The sequence below is a fragment of the Amblyraja radiata genome, chromosome 7, assembly GCF_010909765.2.
Source record: "Amblyraja radiata isolate CabotCenter1 chromosome 7, sAmbRad1.1.pri, whole genome shotgun sequence".
Taxonomy (NCBI): domain Eukaryota; kingdom Metazoa; phylum Chordata; class Chondrichthyes; order Rajiformes; family Rajidae; genus Amblyraja; species Amblyraja radiata.
In genome coordinates this window covers 59688218-59714372 of record NC_045962.1, presented here as the reverse complement: position 1 = coordinate 59714372, position 26155 = coordinate 59688218, and the positions used below count along the sequence as shown (strand labels likewise).

Sequence of the window (26155 nt, the reverse complement as noted above, 5' to 3'; positions counted from 1 at the left end):
ACATAGACTGGGAAACACATTCTGTAAATGGGCTGGATGGTTTGGAGTTTGTAAAATGTGTGCAGGATAGTTTTTTGCAGCAATACATAGAGGTACCTACTAGAGGAGGGGCAGTGCTGGACCTCCTGTTAGGAAATGAGACGGGACAGGTGGCGGAGGTATGCGTTGGGGAGCACTTCGGGTCCAGTGATCACAATACCATTAGTTTCAATATAATTATGGAGAGGGTCAGATCTGGACCTAGGGTTGAGATTTTTGATTGGAGAAAGGCTAACTTTGATGAGATGCGAAATGATTTAAAAGGAGTGAACTGGGACATTTTGTTTTATGGGAAGGATGTAGAAGAGAAATGGAGGACATTTAAAGGGGAAATTTTAAGAGTACAGAATCTTTATGTTCCTGTTCGGTTGAAAGGAAACAGTAAAAATTGGAAAGAGCCCTGGTTTTCAAGGGAAATTGGACATCTTGTTCAGGAAAAAGAGGGAGATCTACAATAATTATAGGCAGCATGAAGTAAATGAGGTGCTTGAGGAGTATAAGGAATGTAAAAGAATCTTAAGAAAGAAATTAGAAAAGCTAAAAGAAGACATGAGGTTGCTTTGGCAAGTAAGGTGAAAGTAAATCCAAAGGGTTTCTACAGCTATATTAATAGCAAAAGGATAACGAGGGATATAATTGGTCCATTGGAGAGACAGAGTGGACAGCTATCTGCAGAGCCAAAAGAGATGGGGGAGATATTGAACAATTTATTTTCTTCAGTATTCACCAAGGAGAAGGATATTAAATTATGTGAGGTAAGGGAAACTAGTAGAGTAGCTATGGATACTATGAGTTTCAAAGTAAAAGAAGTACTGACACTTTTGAAAAATATAAAAGTGGATAAGTTTCCAGGTCCTGACAGGATATTCCCTAGGACATTGAGGGAAGTTAGTGTAGAAATAGCCGGGGCTATGACAGAAATATTTCAAATGTCATTAGAAACGGGAATAGTCCCCGAGGATTGGCGTACTGCGCATGTTGTTCCATTGTTTAAAAAGGGTTCTAAGAGTAAACCTAGCAATTATAGACCTGTTAGTTTGACTTCAGTGGTGGGCAAATTAATGGAAAAGATACTTAGAGATAATATATATAAGCATCTGGATAAACAGGGTCTGATTAGGAACAGTCAACATGGATTTGTGCCTGGAAGGTCATGTTTGACTAATCTTCTTGAATTTTTTGAAGAGGTTACTAGGGAAATTGACGAGGGTAAAGCAGTGGATGTTGTCTATATGGACTTTAGTAAGGCCTTTGACAAGGTTCCTCATGGAAGGTTGGTTAAGAAGGTTGAACTGTTGGGTATAAATGCAGGAGTAGCAAGATGGATTCAACAGTAGCTGAATGGGAGACGCCAGAGGGTTATGGTGGATGGCTTTTGTCGGGTTGGAGGCAGGTGACTAGTGGGGTGCCTCAGGGATCTGTGTTGGGTCGTTTGTTGTTTGTCATGTACATCAATGATCTGGATGAAGGTGTGGTAAATTGGATTAGTAAGTATGCAGATGATACCAAGATAGGGGGTGTTGTGGATAATGAAGAGGATTTCCAACGTCTACAGAGTGATTTAGGCCATTTGGAAGAATGGGCTGAAAGATGGCAGATTGAGTTTAATGCTGATAAATGTGAGGTGCTACACCTTGGCAGGACAAATCAAAATAGGACGTACATGGTAAATGGTAGGGAATTGAAGAATGCAGTTGAACAGAGGGATCTGGGAATAACCGTGCATAGTTCCTTGAAGGTGGAATCTCATATAGATAGGGTGGTAAAGAAAGCTTTTGGTATGCTAGCCTTTATAAATCAGAGCATTGAGTATAGAAGCTGGGATGTAATGTTAAAATTGTACAAGGCATTGGTGAGACCAAATCTGGAGTATGGTGTACAATTTTGGTTGCCCAATTATAAGAAGGATGTCAACAAAATAGAGAGAGTACAGAGGAGATTTACTAGAATGGTGCCTGGGTTTCAACAACTAAGTTACAGAGAAAGGTTGAATAAGTTAGGTCTTTATTCTCTGGAGCGCAGAAGGTTAAGGGGGGACTTGATAGAGGTCTTTAAAATGATGAGAGGGATAGACAGAGTTGATGTGGACAAGCTTTTCCCTTTGAGAATAGGGAAGATTCAAACAAGAGGACATGACTTCAGAATTAAGGGACAGAAGTTTAGAGGTAACATGAGGGGGAACTTCTTTACTCAGAGAGTGGTAGCGGTGTGGAATGAGCTTCCAGTGGAAGTGGTGGAGGCAGGTTCGTTGGTATCATTTAAAAATAAATTGGATAGGCATATGGATGAGAAGGGAATGGAGGGTTATGGTATGAGTGCAGGCAGGTGGGACTAAGGGAAAATAATTGTTCGGCACGGACTTGTAGGGCCGAGATGGCCTGTTTCCGTGCTGTAATTGTTATATGGTTATATGGTTATATGGTTACATTAGATCAAATGAAAAATAGCGTATTGCCAAAATAAGCAGTCAAAGTCATTAAGAGCTTCTATGCCAACTTCTCTTGCAGAGTGGGGAACAGTAACCACAAATTCCAGGTGAAGACAGGAGTCCGACAAGGGTGTGTGATGTTGGCGCTATTCAATATTGTTATTGACTGGTTGATGCGTCAGACAACCGAAGACCAAGCAAGAGGCATATGATGGATCTTTTCTCAGCATTGGAAGACCTTGATTTTGCTGATGACTTGGCTCTGGTCTCCCACACTCACAAGCACATGCAGGAAAAAACATCCCGTCTCAGTGACTTTGCACAACAAATTGGCCTGAAGATAAACCAGAAAAAATCTAAAGTAATGACACTAAACATCCAAAACCCCTTGACAATCCCAGTGAATGGAAACGATCTACCCATAACTGAGGAGTGTACCTATCTTGGAAGCAAAGTCAGGCACGATGGCGGAGCACACCATTACATCAAGAACCGGCTAAACAAGGCTAGGAATGTTTTCAGAATGCTAAACAATGTATGGAGGTCCAATGATTGCTTGCCCAATGCAGCACCAAGACCAAGCTGAAGTTATACCGGTGTCCTCTCCATCCTCCTATATGGCTCGGACTGCTGGAGAATGACAGTGAGTGACATCAATCAGCTATCAGTCTTCCATACTATGAACCTGAAAAGAATCCTTAGAATATTTTGGCCAAACACCATATCCAACCAAGATCTCCTTGCTCAATGCCAACAAGAGAGCATGGACACCATCATCATGAGAAGGCGCTGGAACTGGATTGGCCATATACTGAGGTGAGAACCAGACAGCATCCCAAGAATAGCCCTGCACTGGACACCGGAAGGGAAAAGGAAAAGAGAGAGACCCAAAACCACCTGGCGTCGAACTGTGGAGGAGGAAATGAAAACAATGGACCTGACCTGGGATAGTGTCCAGAAGCTAGCCCAGAACAGGCAGGATTGGAGGACCTTCATTGCTGCCCTACATGTCAGGAAGCATAATAGGCAGTAAGTAAGTAAGTAAGTAAGTAAAAAAAGCAGTAAGCCAAGAACTGGAAAAATTAAAGAATTCAGCAACAATGAACCAAAGCATTGATAAGGGAAAGTTGGAATATGGAATTAACATAAGAGAAACATAACATCAGACTTCTAAAGGTTTTATTGATGTACACAGAGCAACACTTTAAGTCCCCTAATTTCCTTACAGACTGAGGCAGGAGAGGTTTAATTGGAGATTACAAAGCGGCTTCAATGATATATAGATGGGAGTGAAAGGCCAAACAAATGGTAAATGGGGGAAAAGGGCAACCTACTTTGGTAGAAATCCAGACTTGGAATTTTTGTTTAATGGTAAGTGATTCAGATGTGTTTATGTTTAGAGAGTCCTTGCTCGTCCTTATACATGAATCATTGAATGTTGGCATACAGTTTCGGCAAGCAATCAGGTAGGCAAATGGTGTGTTGGCCTTGACCACCAGTGAATTTATGTTTGAAAGGAAAGATGTCTTACTGGAATATTACAGAGATGGGTGTGAATGAACCTGAATTATTATGTACTAGTCTAATCTCCAAAATTGAAGATAAACTTACCATAAAGCATAATGAAGGTTCACCAGATTAATTTGGTGGTTTTTTAAATACATATAATGAAAAATTGAAGAAGATTTCTTTAATGCTCAAGTCAAGATGACTTTATTTCTGTTTTGCCTCTTTCTGGTAAGGTACTGTCACAAAATAAACGTTGGCCATAAAAGACGGCGATGAGAAGAATATCCACCCACCCACCTCTGCCCAAAGCTGGTGAATTCCTGAATGCTGCAACCAAAAAGGCCATTGAGACTCGGTCTATGAGGGTTTCACATGCAAAAATAAGGCACTATGTCCTTGCAAATCCCTAAAATCCAATGTGCATACCACCTCCTCACACCCCTAAAAAACAGATGGATGTGAGGGGTGGCGGGTAAATGGGGATGGGAGAGGGAAGATAGACACGGTATATCTACTTTTCTTGTTTGTTTTTTGTCTGTCCTATCATCCATCTGTCTTTGTCTCCCAACTCCATCCCTACCATGGCTACACCTGCCCATTATCCTTCATCCCTTCTTTGTTCACTGATCATCCACTGATTTCTGTCTCACTACGCCCCTCTCCACTTTTTACTGGTTATCAACTCTCTCCATTCTGTCCTGATACAAGCTTTCAACCCAAAACTACAGCAACTGCAAGTGATTCGGGGGAGACAATCTGACTTTTTTACAAGAGGATTAGAGAACAAATGGCAAAACACATTGATACAAATACATCGATAGATGCTCCTGAACACATCATCAGTGATGTAACCTAGGGTCATTGGGTGTTTCGGGTCTTTCAACATCAGACACCCTCACCCAGGCGACCCAGCCGTGGTTGATCAATCCACGACTTGTGTTCAGGTGGCATTCGCACCTCCCCATGGACCTCCTCTCCTGATCCAGAGCCATCTCGAGGCCTTCTCCGCTGCCTCTGTGGTGTTCTTGATGGCCTTTCTCCTTGCCACTCCGTTGATGCCCAGTGCACTCAAGGCTTTGTAGAGCGATTGCCCTGCAAAACCTCTGCAGCCAACCTCGATGGGCATACACCTTGCCTTCCAGCCCTGCTTGCGGCAGTCTATGACCAGTTCTTCATATTTGGCCATCTTCCTCTCGTGGGCCTCCTCCAGACGGTCCTCCCACGGCACTGTCAGTTCCAACAAGACAATGTTTTTGGTCGCCTCTGAGACCAGGAGGATATCTGGCCTCAGGGTGGTCGTGGCAATGTGCTGTGGAAACTTCAGCTGTTTCACCAGGTCTACGGAAAGCTGCCAGTCCTGCGCAGTAACCAGGATTCCTGACTGATTCCTGGCTGCTGTGGTTCTTGGCAGCTGCACTCCGGCCTTCACGAAGATGATCATCTGGGTGGTGGGGCGTTCTCGTCTGCAGCTGCTGATTCCCATGCTGATGGCTTCTGCAATGGCTTGGAGAACCTGGTCGTGACGCCATGTGTACCGACCCTGCCCAAGAGACTTTGGGCAACAGCTCAGGGTGTGTTCCAACGTCCCCTTGCTTGAGCATTGCGGGCAATCTGGAGATTCCGCTTTGCCCCAGATGAAGAGGTTCGATGGGCTGGGCAGGACATCATACACTGCCTGGACCAGGAACTTGATGCGCTGTGGTTCAGCCTGCCAGAGCTCAGTCCATGTGACTTTTCGGTCCATGGCCTGCTCCCACCTTGTCCAGGCTCCCTGCTGCCTCAATCCAACTGCTCTGGTACACCTCTCCTCCTCCACCACTGCCCTCACTTCCTCCTGGACCAGCCTGCGCCTCTCCTTCCCCTTGGCCTTGTCAAACTGGGGAGATGGGAAGATTCCCAGGCCTGCTCTTCCCCGAGTCACTGCTCCCACCAGGACTCTGTGGCGTATCCGGGACTCTGCTTGCAGCACGGCTTCGCCGGCTCTCCACTTCCTCCCAGTTTTCACCTCCACCCCTGCTTGAGCCACCTTGGGGTCGCTGGAGTCCCTGTACATCATCACCTCTCTGGCCCGAGTCACCTTGAACTCCTCCTCCAGGGACTTCAGGGGCAGCTGGAGCTTGGTGTTATTTCCATAAAGGGCGATGCTGCTAAGGCTCCTGGGCAGTCCCAGCCACCTTCTGCGAAAGCTGCTGACTTTCCTCTCCACTCTCTCTACGATGGATATTGGGACTTCGTAGACAAGCAGTGGCCAGAGTATCCTTGGCAGGATACCATGCTGGTAAATCCATGCCTTGAACTTGCCGGGAAGCCCCGACCGGTCCACTGCTCTCAACCAGCTCTCCAGCTCCTGACAGGTTGCCTGGACAGATGCTGTATCCTTCAGGCTGCTGTTAAACACCTTGCCAATTAAGGGAATGAAGGGATGTGGGGATAATACTGGAAAATGGCATGGCAATTAATTGGTGAAGAAGACTTGAAGGGCCAAATGACATACACCCATTCCTACATCTTGTGTTGTAATGAAATATCTTTATTATGAGTTCATGAATCAATGGGAAGTTGCAAATATTATTATGGTTTCTTAATCTCAAACTAAAATGCTGTATTTGAACTCATTATACTTAACAATAAACAGATATTTCTAACAACAGAGAACAAACTGCTGGACGACTTCCATAGGTCAGGCAGCATCTGTGAAGGGAAATGGACAAACAACATCTCAAAGAAGTGTCCTAACTCAAAACATCTGTCCATTCCCCTCCACAGATGCTGCCTAATTCACTGTTGTTGCTTTCTTTGCTCAAGATTCTAGCTTCTATCGTTACTTCTCTCTGTATTTTTAACATTTGCATTCTTAACCTTATTTTAAGCTTTGAATTATTCTTACCGTTGTATTTTAAAATCCTATGTGCAACTAGTAGATTATTACTACATTTCAATAAATGTTTCAGTGATTTATATGCCACATTTGTTGCATTAAATGGTCACAAGATGAGCAATGATGCTATTAGCTTCTGTTGGTAAGTAAATTAATGAAGTGATGTAGATCGAGTAATATCATCAATCAGGTTAATGCAAACTGTGCGTGCTGATTTCTACCATAAAATGTGAGTAAGTAATTGAATCAGAGAATTGTACAAAAATACAGGCAGAATGGGAGGTGGTTTGGCCAATGTGATAATGTCAGATCAATTCTATTTTCTTTTCTTGCTCTATAACTATGTAGGCTTTGGCACATCAATTGGACATAACTGGGTTGAGTGTTTCTGTCTCCAACCCCACATTAGTTATCAAACAAGCTTTTGACCACTCCTACTCCAGAGAATCTTTGGAATTCATTGGATTAAGATTTTGATTTTATTCCCTCAATTTTACTTTGATCCTTTCTTTAGTATTTAAAACAAGTGGTCCCGTGTCATTGGTGTCCTGACTAAAGAAAATGATTTAATCTCACTCAGATTCTCATAATTTTATTCAGCTTCATCAAACCAGCCTTTATCTTCAAAAATAGAAAGAAAAGCTACAGTAGCTGAAAATCTGAAAACAAAATGCTGGAAATGCTGCCTAATATTCTTTGCCTCCAGCAGTTTTCATTATTAATACTTGTTTTTTATAAGAACCAGGACATGGTGTCTGTCAGAATAAATCTTGCACATGCAAAATGCATATAGATCTTCCTTGTATTCATGGAGTTAGTGAAGGAAAACAAAGATAATGCGGTTCACAGGTGCAAGTGCCAGAGAGGTACATTGGTGGTTGGTGAGCTGGGGTGATGGAACAGGTGAGAATGCCACAGGATCAGGCCTAAAAATGTCTTGGGCCCTGAGATACTGATGAAGAGAGAGCATCGGAGGAAGGCACAGTCGCAAGAGAAAGGAAAACTGAATCTTGATAAGATGGGGAGGGACTAAGGTGGATAATTGGATTGGCCTCTGCCAAGAGTATGTTTTGGGGTTAGCCAGGTGAGTCGGTGTTTCCAATTTGAAGGAAATTCCACAAAATTCAGGAAATACTGGTTGTCTTGGATAATTTTAGGGAGATGGAAGAATTTTGGGAAATTTCCGCATCCGGCCCGCGAAGGGGTGTAAAGGTGACACACACAGCACTGCCGGTTTGGCACTCAAAGGTTTTAAACAGAGCGCTGTCAGTTTAATGCGGGGGAATTTAAACCAAGAGCTGTCAGCTGCAGCGCTATGGGTTCTAAATATCGTGCTACCGGCTGCAGCGCTATGGGCTTTAAACATAGCACTATGGCCACAGTGATATGGGTCACAGACTGTTTGGGAAAATTCTCGTATAGCAGTGAGTCTTTGTAATTCTCTTTCTCAGTGGAAGTTGAGCCATTGATTATTTTTCAGGCAGTGGTAGAATTCTGGATAAGTCTAGCGGTGAAAAGTGACCAGTGGGCAGTGGGATTGAAGTTACATTGGGATTGTCCTTGATTTTACAGAATAGTGAATGGGCTCAAGGGGCCGAGAGAGAGAGAGGGACGGGTGGAGAGAGGGAGAGAGGGAGGGGTGGAGAGAGGGAGGGAGGGTGGGGTGGGGAGAGGGAGAATGAGAGGGTAGGGAGGGAGGAGGGAAGAGAGGGGGAGAAGGGAGGGAGCGGGGAGGGAGGGAATAAGGAGGGACGAGAAAACACGAGGGGAAGACGAGGGGGGGAGAGGGGATGCGGAGGGAGGGAGGGTGGGGAGCTGGCTGGGCGGTGGCGGGGGAGGGGGGCGGGGACGGAGGATCGGGAAAAGGGGCGGAGTGAGCGGTGAGTGGGGTGGCGGGAGGAGAGCACAGACGGGGACACATGAGAGAAGGTTGAAAAAACGAAGACAACGAAAGCTGCTTTGCATAACACTGTACAAGTGAGTAACAGAAGCAGGCAGATATGGTGTAGTTACATAGATCTGTTTTGGCTTGTTCTTCTTTGTGTTGTTAACGTGTGCCCGCAAAAAAAATTAACAACAAATAGCACGCAGGAAGGATTTTTGAAAATTTCAGGAAATACCATCAAATTCAAGGAAATTTGGGAGTCTAATTGAGGAATTCTTTTTTGAGGTGTGGAAGCATTGAGGTGAGTAGGCACCCCAGTAATCTCGGCAGCGATGTGATGTAATGGAAATAAGCACCAACGAACAGGATTAAGAGTGAATCTATCAGCAAGCAAATCACGCCTTGTAACGAAAATAAGTGGAAGGGCAGGTTGTGTAGCGTAAACGGGGACTCTGCTTCTTTTAGGAAGGAGATCCGGAGAAATGTATTTAGTTAGAGGGTGTTGAATCTGTGGAGTTCGTTCACAGAAGGCCTTGGAGGCCAAGTCAGTGGATATTTTTAAGGCAGAGATAGATAGATTATTACAGGTGTCGGAGGTTATGGGGAGAAGGCAGGAGAATGGGGTTAGGAGAGATCAGCCATGATAGAATGGCGGAGTAGACTTGATGGGCCAAATGGCCTAATTCCATTCCTATCACATGACCTTATGACCCCTACAACATTGATCATCTTAACTCTTACCAAAGCATCCTCAGCTCTCATTTAAGGAATGGGTGACTGTTCTGAAGGGTCTGCAAACCTTAATGCAATAGAGAATTTTGTTGTAGCTATCCTGATTCTTCATTGTACAAACTGGGCAATCACCCCAATGGTTTATGAACTTGTGCGTGAATGGTTATTTGAACGGCTGGTCTAAATTTCTGAAGTATTTGTGAAAGACATCAATAACTTTCCAAGAGTGTTTAAAGATTATATTAATTTGCAAAATATACAGTCATGGATGTAGAAATTATTTTAAATTTATAAATGCTAACTGACAAATATATATATATATTTAACAAGAGCTAATTTTGTCATTGAGCCATGGCAGGAGATTTGATATCCGATGACAGAGAGGGAGGGAGGGAGAGGGAGAGAGAGGGAGAGGGATGGAAGGAGGGAGGGAGATGTGGGATCCATATTCACAGCTGGGCTAGAAGTCAATTGTCTCAGAATGGTTTTTGGCTTGGATGCTGGAATGCACAACTGAATGGATTCCACAATTACACATACATTATGCTTTAGAACGGGAAAGCGATTAGCAGATAAATGCATAAAAATAAATTAATATCAGTTGGAATATTAACACTGATGCCTTTTTGGCTAAAAGTGGATCGACAATGCCCTTTGTCACCGACTGACTCAGTAGCATGATGAGGACTTAATGGTGGAGGTAATATATTAGCATGGGCTGAACAGTGATATAACCAGTAGATTTGCAATTGTGCAGTTCCAGCAACCTGAGTTCCGTCTCCGATAATGTGGATTTACTACAAGTGTTCAGGGTTCCTCCCATATCTCAAAGTCATGTAGATTGGAAAGTTTATTGCCAACTGCAAATCGCCCTTGGCAGATAGTAATGGTGTCATTGAGCATGAAAACAGGCCCTTCGGCCCAACTTGCAAATGCGGACCAAGAATCCCTATCTACACTAGTCCCACCTTCTCGTGTTTAATCTGTATCCCTCTAAATCTTGCCTATTCATGTGCCTGTTCATAAGTGTTTTAAATGTTGTTATAGTTTCTGTCTCAACTACCCTCTCTAGCACCTCATTCTATATATCTGCCAAGTTTATGGTGATAGGTCTGCTGGGTTTGTAGCTGTTGGTATGAAGACAAATTAGCAAATGATTTTAAAATAATGTGGGAAGATGAAGAATTTGCAGAGCGATATTGAGAGGTTAAATGTGAGAACAAAGTGATTATGTTGAATAATGATAAAACGCATAAGAAAACATTGTGTTAATGACCTTGCCTCTTGAATGGATTCAGTGTGGGTTGGCCATTTCTATTTGTTCTGTAAACTATCTACACACTAGTGCAAAGGTTATTAAAGGTGAGATGCAGTTTTGCTGTGAGAAAGATTGATAAAAATGTTGGACTACACGGGTTCTGTCAGGAAACATTTAGTTCAGATCGAACCTTGCTTGCCACTATGTGGCAGATGTAAAATAAAGGTTAATTTTTTGTGTGGAGACATATCTTGTAAACAATGTTCCACAGGTGGACTTAGCCAGACAAAAAAAAACTGTGACGTTGCATTATTTTAGTTTGTCTAGCTCCCATTCTGTGTCCATAGTTTTATGAATTCTGGATGCATGCCATGCAGGGAAAAGAATTCACTCCATATGAAGCAAGGACGGCACGGTGGCATAGCGATAGAGCAACTGCCTTACAGTGTCAGAGACCCGGGTTAGATCCTGACTACGTCTGCTGCAGTAAAGAGTTTGTACGCTCTCCCCATGACCTGCGTGGTTTATATCTGAGATCTTCGGTTTCCTTCCACACTCCAAAGTTGTACAGGGTTGTAGGTTTATTGGCTTGGTATAAATGTAAAATTGTCCCTGGGATCAGTAGTCGGCGCAGACTTGGTGGGCCAAAGGGCCTGTTACCGCCCTATAGCTCTAAAACTAAAAACAAAAACTAAATGGCTACTGTGGGCATGAATGTCTATTTACCAATAATTTAATTTGTAGTTTTACCATTGAGTTTGGTCCTATCTGTTTTGTATTTAAGGAAAGACATTTTTGCTATTGAGGGAGTGCAGCACAGGTTCACGAGGTTAATTCCCGGGATGGCAGGACTGCCATATGATGAAAGAATGGAGCAACTGGGCGAGCATTCACTGGAATTTAGAAGGATGAGAGGGCATCTTATAGAAACATATAAAATTATTAAGGGATTGGACACGTTAGATGCAGGAAACATGTTCCCCATGTTGGGGCAGTCCAGAACCAGGGGCCACAGTTTAAAAATAAGTGGTTGACCATTTAGAACTGAGATGAGGAAAAACTTTTTCACACTGAGAGTTGTGAATTTGTGGAATTCTCTGCCACAGAAGGCAGTGGAGACCGATTCACTGGATGCATTCAAAAGAGAGTTATAGATAGAGCTCTTAGGACTAGCAGAATCAAGGGATATGGGGCGAAGGCAGGAACGGGGTACTGATTGTGGATAATCAGCCATGATCACATTGAATGGCGGTGCTGACTCGAAGGGCTGAATAGTCTACACCTGCACCTATTGTCTATGTATCTATGTGTCTATGTATGGAATAAGTAAGTGGTATTGACGTTTGCTCGTGATACCAAGCTAGGAGATACAGTCTATCTATTTAAATATTACAATAAATTGTAGAAGGATATTGATGGAATTTAGTTGTTGTGGAGGCTAGAATTCAATGTCAGCTAGTGTAAGGTGATAATTCTGGTTTAAGAAACAATCTATGATTACATACTAAGTGAAGAAAAAACACCATCTAATGGGAGAGCAGAATTATTTGGATATACAGATTTGCAAGACGTTATTGATAGCATCTCGGGTTGATAAGGCCATCAAAAAAGCTAATGGAATTTCAGGTTTATCACGAGGTACAGAATATAAAAAGCAGGAGGTAATAATGAACCAATGTAAAACTTTAATAAGATCTCAGTAAAGGTGAGCAACCCGGCAAGGAATAGAAGGATTATAGCAATGAGCTTTTTTCAACCATTTTTCTTTATTCTCTGCTGCTTCTGCAGAAGTTAACCCTGTAATTGATGATATTTGCAACAAAATGATATATGCCAGTCTGAGTCTATTCTCCGGACACTCTAATACTTTATGATATGACCTCATCCATGTAAGTGAATTGTAATCTAATCTAGATTAAATGTGCGGGAATCAGTTATAAGATAAATTTGATGATTTTTATTTTGCAAAATAAACAGTGGTGAGGTAAAAGTTATGCATACTGATTCTTAAGATGTCGCCACAGAGAACTGCAGTTGCCAAAAAAAGACATAAAGTGCTGGAGCAACTCAACAGATTTGAATTCTTAAAATGTTTTTTTGGGGATAATTGAAAGATATGTAGAAATAAGTGGCAATGTTGTAAAACAGAACAGTACAGCCCACAGCCCACAATATGTGTGGTGTACATAATGCAAAGGCCAACTCTTATCTCTCTGCACATAATCGATTACCCACATCCATTCCATCCTTACATTATTACATTCCTAACATTATTCCCTTAGAAACATGGAAAGAAACGTAGATAAATAGTAAGCCATCTACCCCTTCGAGCCAGCACCGCCATTCAATATGATCATATGATCATAGGAAAAATAGATTATGAAAGAAAACTGGCAGGGAACATAAAAACTGACTGCAAAAGTTTTTAGATATGTGAAAAGAAAGAGATTAGTTAAAACAAATGTAGGTCCCTTGCAGTCAGAAACAGGTGAGTTGATCATGGGGAACAAGGATATGGCGGACCAATTGAATAACTACTTTGGTTCCGTCTTCACTAAGGAAGACATAAATAATCTGCCGGAAATAGCAGGGGACCGCGGGTCAAAGGAGTTGGAGGAATCGAGTGAAATCCAGGTTAGCCGGGAAGTGGTGTTGGGTAAATTAAATGTATTAAAGGCCGATAAATCCCCAGGGCCAGATAGGCTGCATCCCAGAGTACTTAAGGAAGTAGCTCCAGAAATAGTGGATGCATTAGTAATAATCTTTCAAAACTCTTTAGATTCTGGAGTAGTTCCTGAGGATTGGCGGGTAGCAAACGTAACCCCACTTTTTAAGAAGGGAGGGAGAGAGAAAACGGGGAATTACAGACCAGTTAGTCTAACATCGGTAGTGGGGAAACTGCTAGAGTCAGTTATTAAAGATGGGATAGCAGCACATTTGGAAAGTGGTGAAATCATTGGACAAAGTCAGCATGGATTTACAAAAGGTAAATCATGTCTGACGAATCTTATAGAATTTTTCGAGGATGTAACTAGTAGCGTGGATAGGGGAGAACCAGTGGATGTGGTGTATCTGGACTTCCAGAAGGCTTTCGACAAGGTCCCACATAAGAGATTAGTTTACAAACTTAAAGCACACGGCATTGGGGGGTTCAGTATTGATGTGGATAGAGAACTGGCTGGCAAACAGGAAGCAAAGAGTAGGAGTAAACGGGTCCTTTTCACAATGGCAGGCAGTGACTAGTGGGGTACCGCAAGGCTCAGTGCTGGGACCCCAGCTATTTACAATATATATTAATGATCTGGATGAGGGAATTGAAGGCAATATCTCCAAGTTTGCGGATGACACTAAGCTGGGGGGCAGTGTTAGCTGTGAGGAGGATGCTAGGAGACTGCAAGGTGACTTGGATAGGCTGGGTGAGTGGGCAAATGTTTGGCAGATGCAGTATAATGTGGATAAATGTGAGGTTATCCATTTTGGTGGCAAAAACAGGAAAGCAGACTATTATCTAAATGGTGGCCGACTAGGAAAAGGGGAGATGCAGCGAGACCTGGGTGTCATGGTACACCAGTCATTGAAAGTGGGCATGCAGGTGCAGCAGGCAGTGAAGAAAGCGAATGGTATGTTAGCTTTCATAGCAAAAGGATTTGAGTATAGGAGCAGGGAGGTTCTACTGCAGTTGTACAGGGTCTTGGTGAGACCACACCTGGAGTATTGCGTACAGTTTTGGTCTCCAAATCTGAGGAAGGACATTATTGCCATAGAGGGAGTGCAGAGAAGGTTCACCAGACTGATTCCTGGGATGTCAGGACTGTCTTATGAAGAAAGACTGGATAGACTTGGTTTATACTCTCTAGAATTTAGGAGATTGAGAGGGGATCTTATAGAAACTTACAAAATTCTTAAGGGGTTGGACAGGCTAGATGCAGGAAGATTGCTCCCGATGTTGGGGAAGTCCAGGACAAGGGGTCACAGCTTAAGGATAAGGGGGAAATCCTTTAAAACCGAGATGAGAAGAACTTTTTTCACACAGAGAGTGGTGAATCTCTGGAACTCCCTGCCACAGAGGGTAGTCGAGGCCAGTTCATTGGCTATATTTAAGAGGGAGTTAGATGTGGCCCTTGTGGCTAAGGGGATCAGAGGGTATGGAGAGAAGGCAGGTACGGGATACTGAGTTGGATGATCAGCCATGATCATATTGAATGGCGGTGCAGGCTCGAAGGACCGAATGGCCTACTCCTGCACCTAATTTCTATGTTTCTATGTTTCTATCATGGCTGATCATCTAAAATCAGTACCCCGTTCCTGCTTTCTCCTCATATCCCTTGATTCCTTTAGCCCAAATAACTAAATCTAACTCCCTCTTGAAGACATCCAATGAATTGGCCTCCACTGCCCATTGTGGCAGAGAATTCCACAGTTTTTTTTCCTCATCTCCTTAGTTTTTCCTTAGTCCTAAATGGCCTACCCCTTATCCTTAATCTGTTATCCCTTGTTCTGGAATCTCTCAACATCGGGAACATTTTTCTTGCATCTAGCCTGACCAATCCTTTAAGAATTGTACATGTTTCTATAAGATCTCCTCTCAACCTACTAAATTCCAGTGAATCCAAGCCCAGTCAACCCATTCTTTCATCATATGTCAGTCCATCCATCCCGGGAATTAACCTGGTGAACCTACGCTGCATTCCCTCAAAAGCAATAATTTATCTATACCTTATCATGTATCTATTCACTGTAAATAGATCGATTTTAATCATGTATTTTCTTTCTGCTGTCTGGTTAGCACGCAACAAAAGCTTTTCACTGTACCTTGGTACACGTGGCAATAAACTAGGAGGTTTATTGGAGCAGCACCTCGTATTCCGCTTGGGCAGTTTGCACCCTAGCGGCATGAACATTGACTTCTCCAATTTCCGGTAGCCTTTGCTGTCTCCTCCCCTTCTCAGCTCTCCCTCAGCCCTCTGGCTTCTCCTCTTCCTTTCTCCTTTCTTCTCCCCACCCTACATCAGTTTGAAGAAGGGTTTCGGCCCGAAACGTTGCCTATTTCCTTCGCTCCATAGATGCTGCCTCACCCGCTGAGTTTCTCCAGCACTTTTGTCTGGCAATAAACTAAACTGAACCATTCACTCCATATACATGTGCCTATCCAAAAGCCTCTTAAATGCTACTCTTTTATCCATCTCCACCACCACCCCTGGCAGTCATGTTCCAGTCACCCACCATCTGTGTGTGTAGAAAAAATATCGCTTTGCATATCTCCTTACAACCAAGTGGTATGAATATTGATTTATTTAACTTCAAGTAACCTTTGCATTCCTTCTCTCTCCATCCCCCCCTCCCCAACACTAGTTCTCCTACTAGTGTCACTGTTCTCCTGATTAATTTTTAGTGTTTTTATAACTCGTTGTTACCTTCCCTTCAGCCAACGATGAAGCATTCTACCTTTCCTTGACCAATGTCTGCTTTGATCTGTTGTTTTCACACCTTACCTCTCCATATCTCTAGTTTCCTTCTCCCCTGACTCTCATTCTGAAGAAGGGTCTCGACCCGAAATGTCACCCATTCCTTCTCTCTAGAGATGCAGCCTGTCCCGCTGAGTTACTACAAAATGTTGTGTCTATCTTTGGTGTAAACCAGCATCTGAAGTTCCTTCCTACACATTCTGTATCTCTCGTTTCCCCTTCCCCTGATTCTCACTCTGAAAGAGGGTCTCGACCCAAAACCTCACCTATTCCTTTTCTCCAGAGATGCTGCCTGACCCGCTGATTTACTCCACCTTTTTGTGTCTAACTCAATGTTTAAGTTTGTCAAACTGTTGTTGTCAACCAAACCGCTGTGGTCGACAACATCAACCACAATGAGTGGAAGTATAGGAAGGAGGGAGAATGTGGTGTCAGAGCAATAACCTAGCCATGTCAGGAAGTGGAAAGCGTTGGTTGTTGACCTAAGGGTCAGTGGGTAACAAAACCCTGTCCTACTCAAAGAGCTGTTGTACAGTTGGCTGAGAGCTTCAAATGTCATGGCATGCACATCACTAGCAACTTATCCTGGTCCCTTCACACTGAAGCAGTGATCAAGGAAGCACACTGGCATATTTATTTTCTTGGGCATCCGAGAAGATGTGGCATGTCCATAAGGATTCTCTCAATTCTACATATGTGCTACAGAACGTATTTTTGATGGGATGCATTTCAGCCTGGTATGGTCACTGCCTGAACCCACAGAGAGAGTGGTGACCACTGCCCAGTCCATCACAGGCTCATCACATTTTTTTCCATCCAGTTCATCTTCATGGTGAATTTTATCATGACAGCTGGAAGTATTTGTGAGGGATACCTGCCACACTGGCCATTCCCTTTTCTTAATCTTCTCCCAGAAGGTAAAAGAGAGAAGCTAGAAAGCCCAGATATCCAGACTTAAGAATGGTTTCTTCCCCACAGCTACCAGACTCCGAACTAATCACCCCTTTCACAGCTTACTCTTAGATCTACCTCATTCGGTTATTCTGGTATTGTACTTTAATATTTTGGCACTTTGTTGGATTGCAGTAATCAGCTGTTTTGCATTTGTTACTGTATGTTTACTGCTTACTGAGTGTCAAGTGAACAAGTAATTTCATTACATCCCGGTGACAATAAATTAATCTGAGTTCAGAGACCAAAGGTAAGCCACAGTCAAACCAATTTTCTTGACCCTTGGAAAGGAAAGATAATTGAATTGATTCAAAATGTTATGGAATGAGGACCGTCTCAACTAACAAGCATTCTTAAAATAGGGTTTGAAATTCATCTGTATTCACCTTAGCATTTGTAGCAGAACGTAGGGATGGCACAGTAACGCAATAATAGAGCTAATGCCTCACAGCCCAGAGATCCCAATTTGATCCTGACCTTGGGTGCTATCTGTGCGGTGTTTGTGTGTTCTCGCCATGACTGTGTGGGTTTTCTCCAGGTGCTCTGGTTTCCTCCCACATTCCAAAAATGTGCAGGTTGGTATGTTAATTGGCCTTTGTAAATTGCCCCTAGTGTGTAGGATGCGAAAGTGGAATAAAATAGAACTAGTGTACGGGTGATAGATGGTCACGTGGTCCACATTGTATCTCTAAAAATCCCTAAATTTAATCCAAAGCCTCAGGTTTCAATATTTGATTCCATTAAATTCACTGAATTTCCTCGCTGGTGTTTTGATGTTTAGATGGTCTAGATTGACTCTACTAATTTTTTGAACTGGTAGTTTTAATTATCGCTTAGTGCAATCACTAATCTCTGAAGCTTCAAGCGTATCTTATAAGATTTATTATTATGCTTTGTTCTCTTCCAAGAAAATGTACAAAGCTGTTTTACAGCTTTATATCATAGTATTTGTTGATTACACATCCACACAGGTCAGAAAACAATGGCCATTGAGTAAAAAATGTATTAGTAACTAGACCAAGTGCAGACCCGTTGGGTCTGTTCCCCCAACGTGCGGTTGTGGCAGGGGAGGGGGCGGCATGCAGCGTTACACACACTAACTACCCCCCCCCCCGCACTCATGCTAATTACCCCCCATGATATTATATTAATATTATTAATTTGCTCCTTTTACCTCATAACCACCCTATCTACTGACGCATAGCCCCCAACTTGCAGTCACATCTAGAGGGGGGGGGGGGGCGGGGGTAGAGAATGAGGGCAGAGAGAGAAGGGGCAGAGACAGAGACACAGAGAGGGGCAAGAGGGAGAGGGGGGTGGAGAGGAGGAGAAGAGGGAGGGTGGGTGAGGGGGGAAAGGTGGGGGAGGAGGGGAGGAGAGAGAGAGGGTGAGAGTGAGGGGGAGAGAGAGGGGGTGCTGTGAGGGGAGCAGGGAGGGGGAGGGGAGGGAGGGTGGTGGGAAGAGGGTAGGGGGTGTGGAGGGGAGGGGGTTTAGGGGAGGGACGGTTGGGGGAGGGGATGGAGGGGAGGAGGGGAGAGAGAGAGGGGGGAGGGAGGGGGAGGAGAGAGGGGGAGGGGGGGAGAGAGAGGTTGTGCTGAGAGCGGGGTGAGGTGAGGGGAGGGGGAGAGGAGAGGTGAGGAGCAGGGAGGGGGAGGGAGGGGGGAGGGAAGGGGGGAGGGGTGGGTGGAGGGGAGGGGGGTTAGGGGAGGGACGGTTGGGGAGGGGATGGAGGGGAGGAGGGGGAGAAAAAGAGGGGAGAGAGAGGGGGGGGAGAGGAGAAGCGGGGGAGAGGAGAGGGGGGAGAGGAAGGGGGGAGAGGAAGGGGGGAGAGGAAGGGGGGAGAGGAAGGGGGGAGTGGAGAGGAGGGGGGGGAGAGGAGAGGTGGGGAGCAGGGAGGGAGGGTGGAGGGAAGGGAGTAGGGGTGTGTGGAGGGGAGGGGGGTTTAGGGGAGGGACGGTGGGGGAGGGGAGGAGGGGAGGAGGGGGAGAAAAAAGAGGGGAGAGAGAGAGGGGGGGAGAGGAGAGGAGAGGGGGAGAGGAGAGGGGGGGGAAGAGGAGAGGGGGGAGGAGAGGGGGGAAAGAGGAGCGGGGGAGAGAGGAGGGGGGAGGGAGAGGAGAGGGGGGAGAGGAGGGGGGGAGTGGAGAGGGGGGAGTGGAGAGGGGGGGAGAGGAGAGAGGGGGGAGAGGAGAGGGGGGGGAGAGGAGAGGGGGGGAGAGGAGAGGGGAGAGGAGGGGGGAAGAGGAGAGGGGGGGAGAGGAGAGGGGGTTGAGAGGAGATGGGGGAGAGGAGAGGGGGGATGGGGAGAGGAGAGGGGGGATGGGGAGATGCGGGGAGAGAGAGAGAGAAAGGGAGAGAGACAGGGGGGAGAGAGAGGGATAGGGAGAGAGAGGGGTGGGGAGAGAGAGAGGAGGGGAGAGAGAGAGAGTGCCTTTTTACGTCAACCCAAACCCCCCAAACAACCATTTGCAGGCAGTGCTTTTTTACTTCAAACTAACCATATTTTCATTTTCAAACCACATTAAGGGTACTCACAGTTGTGTAGACATTTGTTCAGTGTCATTCAGAGCTCAGAGTGACCTCCATCTTGCAGAGGCTGATTGAGGCACACTACTTCCTGGTTTTATAGTGCCTCCCCCTCCCTCCAGCAGGGGCAGCAGAGAGAATGGTGATTTTTTTAAAACATTAATTTCTCTCTGATTTTTCATCGATGGGAAAAATACTCTTGTCCAGGAAGGCAGACGTGGGCTCTGATCGAGGTGGCCAAAAATGACGGCCGTAGGTGGCGGCATTCTCTCGGAAATCGCAGCACAGTAGGCCAAAAGCGGTCAAGATCAAACTTTTAGTAATATAGATGGGCCTGTCCCACTTAGGCGAATTTTCAGCAGACTGCTGGCGACTGTCAAATTGCCAGCAGTCGCCTGAAAAACCAGCAACTGCAATTCGACTGTCCGAGTGGAACACACACAAACACATCGCTTTCTTCACCAGCCTGTTATGTAGGCGGGGGACAGGGCAAGCGGGGGGAGCGCTGTCTAAGAATGCGGAACTCCTCGCGTCCATGAAGGCAACTCCCCGGAAATCACCCACGAACATGTGGCAACTACATAGTTTCATGCATTCGCCTAAAAATAATAATAATAATAGTAATAATAATAATGATATCTTTTATTGTCATTGCACATAGGTGCATTGAGATTTGGTATGCAGCTTCCATCCGATAGTCATAACTTAAACAACTAATAAAATTTAGATACCCTGAGAAAAATGATTTATAAAGAAAAAGAACAGTAAAATAGCAAACCAGTCTAAAGTGCAAATATGTCTGTGCCGGGTCGATGTGCGACGTGACCATCCGAGGGAGACAGTTCATGGGGGTGGGGGAGGGCACTCAGTAGGGCCGGTTCAGAGCAGCGATAGCTCTGGGGATGAAGCTGTTCCTGAGTCTGGAGGTGCGGGCGTAGAAGGCCTTGTAACGTCTGCCGGAAGGTAGGAGTTCGAACAGTCTATTACAAGGGTGTGAGGAGTCTTTGTGGATGCTGACGGCCTTCCTGGGGCACCGCGTATAGTAGATGCCCTCCAAGGCTGGTAGCTGTGACCCAATAATCTTCTGCGCCCTGTGGACGACGCGCTGAAGAGCTCTCCTCTCTGCCTCCGTGCAGCTGAGATACCACACAGAGATGCCATGTGTTAGTATGCTCTCTGTGGTGCAGCAGTAGAAGGTTGTCAGCAGCTGTTGGCAGACCAGTCTTTTTCAATGTTCAAGTCACCTAAGTGGGACAGGCCCATAAGTCCACCAAACCTTAAGGTTTAAACTAATTATAAACTTTCTAATCAGTTAATTGGAAAGTTATCAGTGACAATAAATTGATCTTCTGGGGAATGGAAATGGGGCTAAAGGCCCCATTTGAGGTGATTAGCAAAAGTAAGGGCCAGCATCATGGAAAGTGTTTTCAGGCAACAAATTGTTAGGATACAGGATGCATTGGCTGAGAGATCTATTCAGAATCATCAATAACCATCACAAGGGGCGGAAAATTGCAAGGTTGATGAAAGAGCAGAGTGGAACAAACTGGATTTCTCTTCAAAGACTCTGGTGTTAAACGGAATGGCTTCCTATATAATTCTGTAGTCGAGTCAGGTGTGGGGTACTGTCAGTAATACACATGCCACTTATTTTGGGCTGCAGCGTCTTTAGATTTTGTGAATAGCTGTGATTGAACAGATACAGATCACACACAGAAAAGCCATAGTGGAAGATGTGCCCTATCCCAAGTGATCTTTTCTGATACCAGGCACTCTGAATAAATTCAAAACCTTTCTAAATAAGTACTGTTGCACTGGTCAGTGACATCACATGAATAGGGCTATTTATTTATGTTATTCCAGAATCTGCTGCAGAATCTCTGTGCAAAGCAGAAAAGAAAATTCTGTATCAGTGTTTTAATGTAGTTACTTTAAAAGTTGTCGGAAAGAATGCTGGTTTACACAAAATGCTGGAGTAACTCAGCAACTTAGGCAGCATCTCTGGAGAAAAGTAATTGATGACATTTCGATAGACACAGACTGAGTCCCAGTCTGTAGAAAGGTCTTGACCTGAAATGTCACCAATTCCTTTTCTCCAGAGATGCTGACTGACTTGCTGAGTTAGTTCAGCATTTTGTGTCTATCTACTTTAATAGTTGATTAAAAAAAAATTTGGATTACCTAAATTTAAAGACGGCAGTGTTTATGTCTTAATTTGTGGGGTTTGTGTTCATTGTTTGTTACAGCAACATCGGGCTTAAAGATGCTTTTGAATTTCCATCACTGCCCGAGCCGCCGTGCCCTAGATTTTTAGTCTGATCAATACTGACAAATAAACATGATCGATTCTCAGACAAATATGACACTTTTGGGGGCAGTAGGGAAAGACATGTGTCTAGCTTTGGAGCTTGAAAGAGGTTGCTATTTGTGGGAAGGCAAGAGACTGCAGAAGCAGGAATCCTGATCAAAACAAACAGCTGGAGGAACGTGTTGGAAGGAACTGCAGATGCTGGTTTAAACCGGAGATAGCTGGAGTAATTCTCTCTGCAGAGGAATGGGTGACTTCAGACTGATGTTGCCTGTCCCACTGAGTTACTCCAGCATTTTGTGTCCATCTTCAGCTGGAGGAACTTGGTGGGGCGTGAATGGACAGGCGTTGTTTTGAGGCTGGACCCTTCTTCAGACTTTCACTTGTCACCAAAGGTTGCCTGTCCATTCGCTCCCCAGATGCTGCCCGACCCACTGAGTTCCTCCTACACTTTGTGTTTTATTATTCGTGTGAACTAGGACAACACAGGCTTCTACACTTCCTGTGTCACATTTCAAAATGTTCTTTACTGGCACCAAAGCCCTTTAAAATATTCTAAAAGTGATGTGAATCTCACAATAAATATACATTTTTCTTTTTATTTGGGTTTTGAGGAAGTTGCTTTTGAGTCTACAAGAATAAATGATAAAATCTATAAAATTCACAATTTAAACTATAAGCCATGTCCTCGCCACATTCAAGACAAAATACTTTGATTTGGTTTGATTTACATCGGTGAGACTAAGCGGAGGTTGGGCGATCGTTTCGCCGAACACCTCCGCTCAGTCCGCAATAACCTACCTGAACTCCCGGTGGCTCAGCACTTCAACTTCCCCTCCCATTCCCAATCCGACCTCTCTGTCCTGGGTCTCCTCCATTGCCAGAGTGAGCAACACCGGAAATTGGAGGAACAGCACCTCATATTCCGCCTGGGTTGTTTGCGTCCCGATGGCATGAACGTTGAATTCTCCCAGTTTTGCTAGCCCTTGCTGTCTCCTCCCCTTCCTTAACCCTCGAGCTGTCTCCTCCCATCCCCCCGCCCTCGGGCTCCTCCTCCTCCCTTTTTCCTTCCTTCTCCCCCCCCCCCCCCCCCCCCCCCCCACCCCCCCCCACCCCCCCCCCCACCCCCTATCAGTCTGAAGAAGGGTTTCGGCCCGAAACATCGCCTATTTCCTTTGCTCCATAGATGCTGCTGCACCCGCTGAGTTTCTCCAGCATTTTTTGTGTACCCAAGACAAAAGACTGTTAGTTTGAATTTTATTTCCTTTTATGATTACAACTGTAGCCATGGGCAGCATCCCTCCTAATTAACACTTTTGTCATGCACCTTTAGAGAACTATATTTCTGTATAGTTTCTGTATAGGTTCTGTTGGCGAGAAGTGTTCGTAACCCGAACAGTTCACAAGTCGGTGCAAACAGAGTTCCACACAGCAGAAGATGCCACACATCCACCCTGACACTCTCCTGAACACTAATTTGTCTGTACAGGCAGTATATAGGTCTGGAAGCTGGGGGAGACCAGCAGTGTGAACTGTGCCAAGAATTGGACATTTCATGTTCAGTATTGAGTTTGGGGAAAAATATTCTAGATGAAGCTTTATATCTTTCATACTAAACACGCACATGTTTAGTTTTGTTTAGATTTAGTTCAGAGATACAGTATGAAAACAGGCCCACCGAGTCCATGCCGACCAGCAATCCCCGTACACTAGCACTCTCCTACACAATTAGACAATTTACAATTTTTATCAAAGCCACTTAAACTACAAACCTGTATATCTTTGGAGTGTGGGAGGAAACTGGAGCCCAGGGAAAACTCACGTGATCATGGGGAGAACGTACAAAGTCCGCTCAGACCGCACCTTAGTCTGGATGGAACCCGGGTCTCTGGTGCTGTAAGGCAGCAACTCTACCGCTGTGCCAACATTCCACATGTATTTTCTAGCAATTATATTCACCCAGTTTAGTTCCAATTATTGCAGGCCAAACCAATCAGCACAACTTGTGTGTATATTCGGTTCCAGTGATACATTTGGAATGGAATAAGTGCAACTATATATAAGCAATAGCTTATGTTCCTACACTTTTAATGAAACTGACCAAAACCAAACTACCATGCTCCCACAACAGGACTGAAGTAAACGTTAACATACTGTGAATATAGTTCAAAGAGCACTTATAGGCAACAGTGGAGTTGGATATAAAGTACATCACAAAAATAAAGGGAAGAATGTACCTTAAGCACTATCCTTCCCCTCCAGTTCCATGCATTGGTTTGATTTGCCCACATTTATTAAAGATATTACATTAGTAAATGTTGATGTTCTTACCCAAAAACATAATGCTCTGTTTTCTTGATGATTCTACTTTTGTTCTCCTTTGTTTAGATTGGTCTTTACCTTTAGGATCCATGTCATTGCACTCCATTCCAATTAAAGTGTTCATCATCATTCTACACATAAATGCAACTGAGACGAGAATCACCACATACAGAATGAAGGCGCTGAAAATGCTTGCCTGAAAGACCGTCTGTTTGGAGCTGAGGTTGGTGCAAATGGTTTGGTTTGACTTTCTGTTTTCACAGTGACTGCGAAGAGAGTTGTGGCCATTTCTATCAAAGGGCTCCAATGGATCCTCGACGCCCATTGCAAAAAGGAGTGGCAAGGCTATGAAAAACGAAGTCAGCCAGACAAAGCAAATCAGCTTCACGGTTCGTGAGCCAGATACAGACTTGTACTTGAACGGATGACAAATAGCAATGTAGCGTTCAAAGCTCAAAGTAGCAACATGCAGCATTGTGGCATAACTACATGTTTCAAACACAAAGTTATAAATCTTACAGGCTGCGTTTCCACTGGATGAAGAAAATGGATACCATATCACGCTGTATAATTCCACAGGCATTCCCAGTATTAGAACAAGTAAATCGGCGCAGGAGAGACTGATCATGTGATCAGCAACGCTCTTTTGAAGATAACCTTTATTTTGCAGCACCTGTGCGACCTTTATGGTTAAGCTATTTCCAATTATTCCTGCCACAAGAATGATACTGTATAATATTGTCAGAAAAATCTTGACTGACATTTTAACTTCCAATTCAGGTACATGCTCGTGGTTGAAATGGGATTCACACAAAATGTGGTCACCCATGCTTTAAAAAAAAGTTTAGAAGAATATTCACCCGAAAGGCAGAAGCGGAAGAGAAACCAGAACCAGTTCAACTGTTACACATAAAGCACAACGAAAAGTATAATTGTCTCCACGAATTTGAGGAACAATCTGCTTCCAATCACCAAAAAGTTAAACTTCCTGGAAATCTTCATTAATTCTTCTTTGTCCAAAGATTAAGTGGTTGATCTGTTCATCCTTGTTTGTTTGCCAGAAAGCTGCAAGATATAAGCACCCTTTCTCTCTCTCTCTCTCTCTCTCTGAATCTTTGAATGTGAACTTCAGAACATGGGATTCTGTTAAATATTAAACACATGCGTATTAATTGGTGCATTCCTACTGTGGCGTAATCGGAAGTATGGAGTAATCTGCTTTCAACAAACCAACCTGTCTGAACTTGAATACAGAAACAAGGGTGGAGTGACAGAAAATGAATGAGTAATTTGTTCCTAAGCTAACAAGCCTTTGTAATGATTAAACAAGAGTACTATAAAAATGAGTACTACTGCAAGTCTCCTGCACTCTGTTTTGTGGTTTCATTTAGCTACCAATAGCTTTTTGCATAACTTACTCTTTAGCTTTTCTTGGGTTGATTATTTCTCTTCTGAATTTTAAATAAAAACTTGAAGAAATCACACTTTGATGGTTTTACATTAAAAAATGCACCGGCGTAGATAAGCAAGCTGTATGAACCAACCAGTCTATTCTGTTTTTTAATACTTTACACAATTAACACTTCCTCTAATTCCTTCTGGCCAGCTCCCACGCACCTCTCTTCCTCGTGGGTCAAGCCTGTCTGAGCCACATCATCAGCAATGTCTGCTTTCACTGCTTCATGCAACACTGAGTCCCATATTACAAAAAGTCTTTCGGAAAAGAGGCTCCTGTTAAATAATTTTAACTGAAGTAAGTTTTGTCCCGGCTGTTCATGGTGTGGTGGTAAGTTCCACATTCAAATCATTCCTCATTGTTAAGCTCCTGCTAAAGCATTTAATTTTATGCAAGTGTTA

The 26155-nt window shown here is 44.1% G+C and overlaps 1 protein-coding gene across 1 annotated transcript in view; it reads right to left on the bottom strand.

The window, feature by feature from the left end:
- Nucleotides 1–25474, bottom strand: part of gpr39 (G protein-coupled receptor 39) — a 99626-nt gene extending 74152 nt beyond the window's left edge. The window contains exon 1 of the mRNA XM_033024635.1: nt 24308–25474. Within this exon, the coding sequence (XP_032880526.1) occupies nt 24308–25127 (820 nt within the window). The 5' untranslated portion in view covers nt 25128–25474. The remainder of the gene's footprint in view (nt 1–24307) is intronic.
- Between the last annotated feature and the right edge of the window lie 681 nt (nt 25475–26155).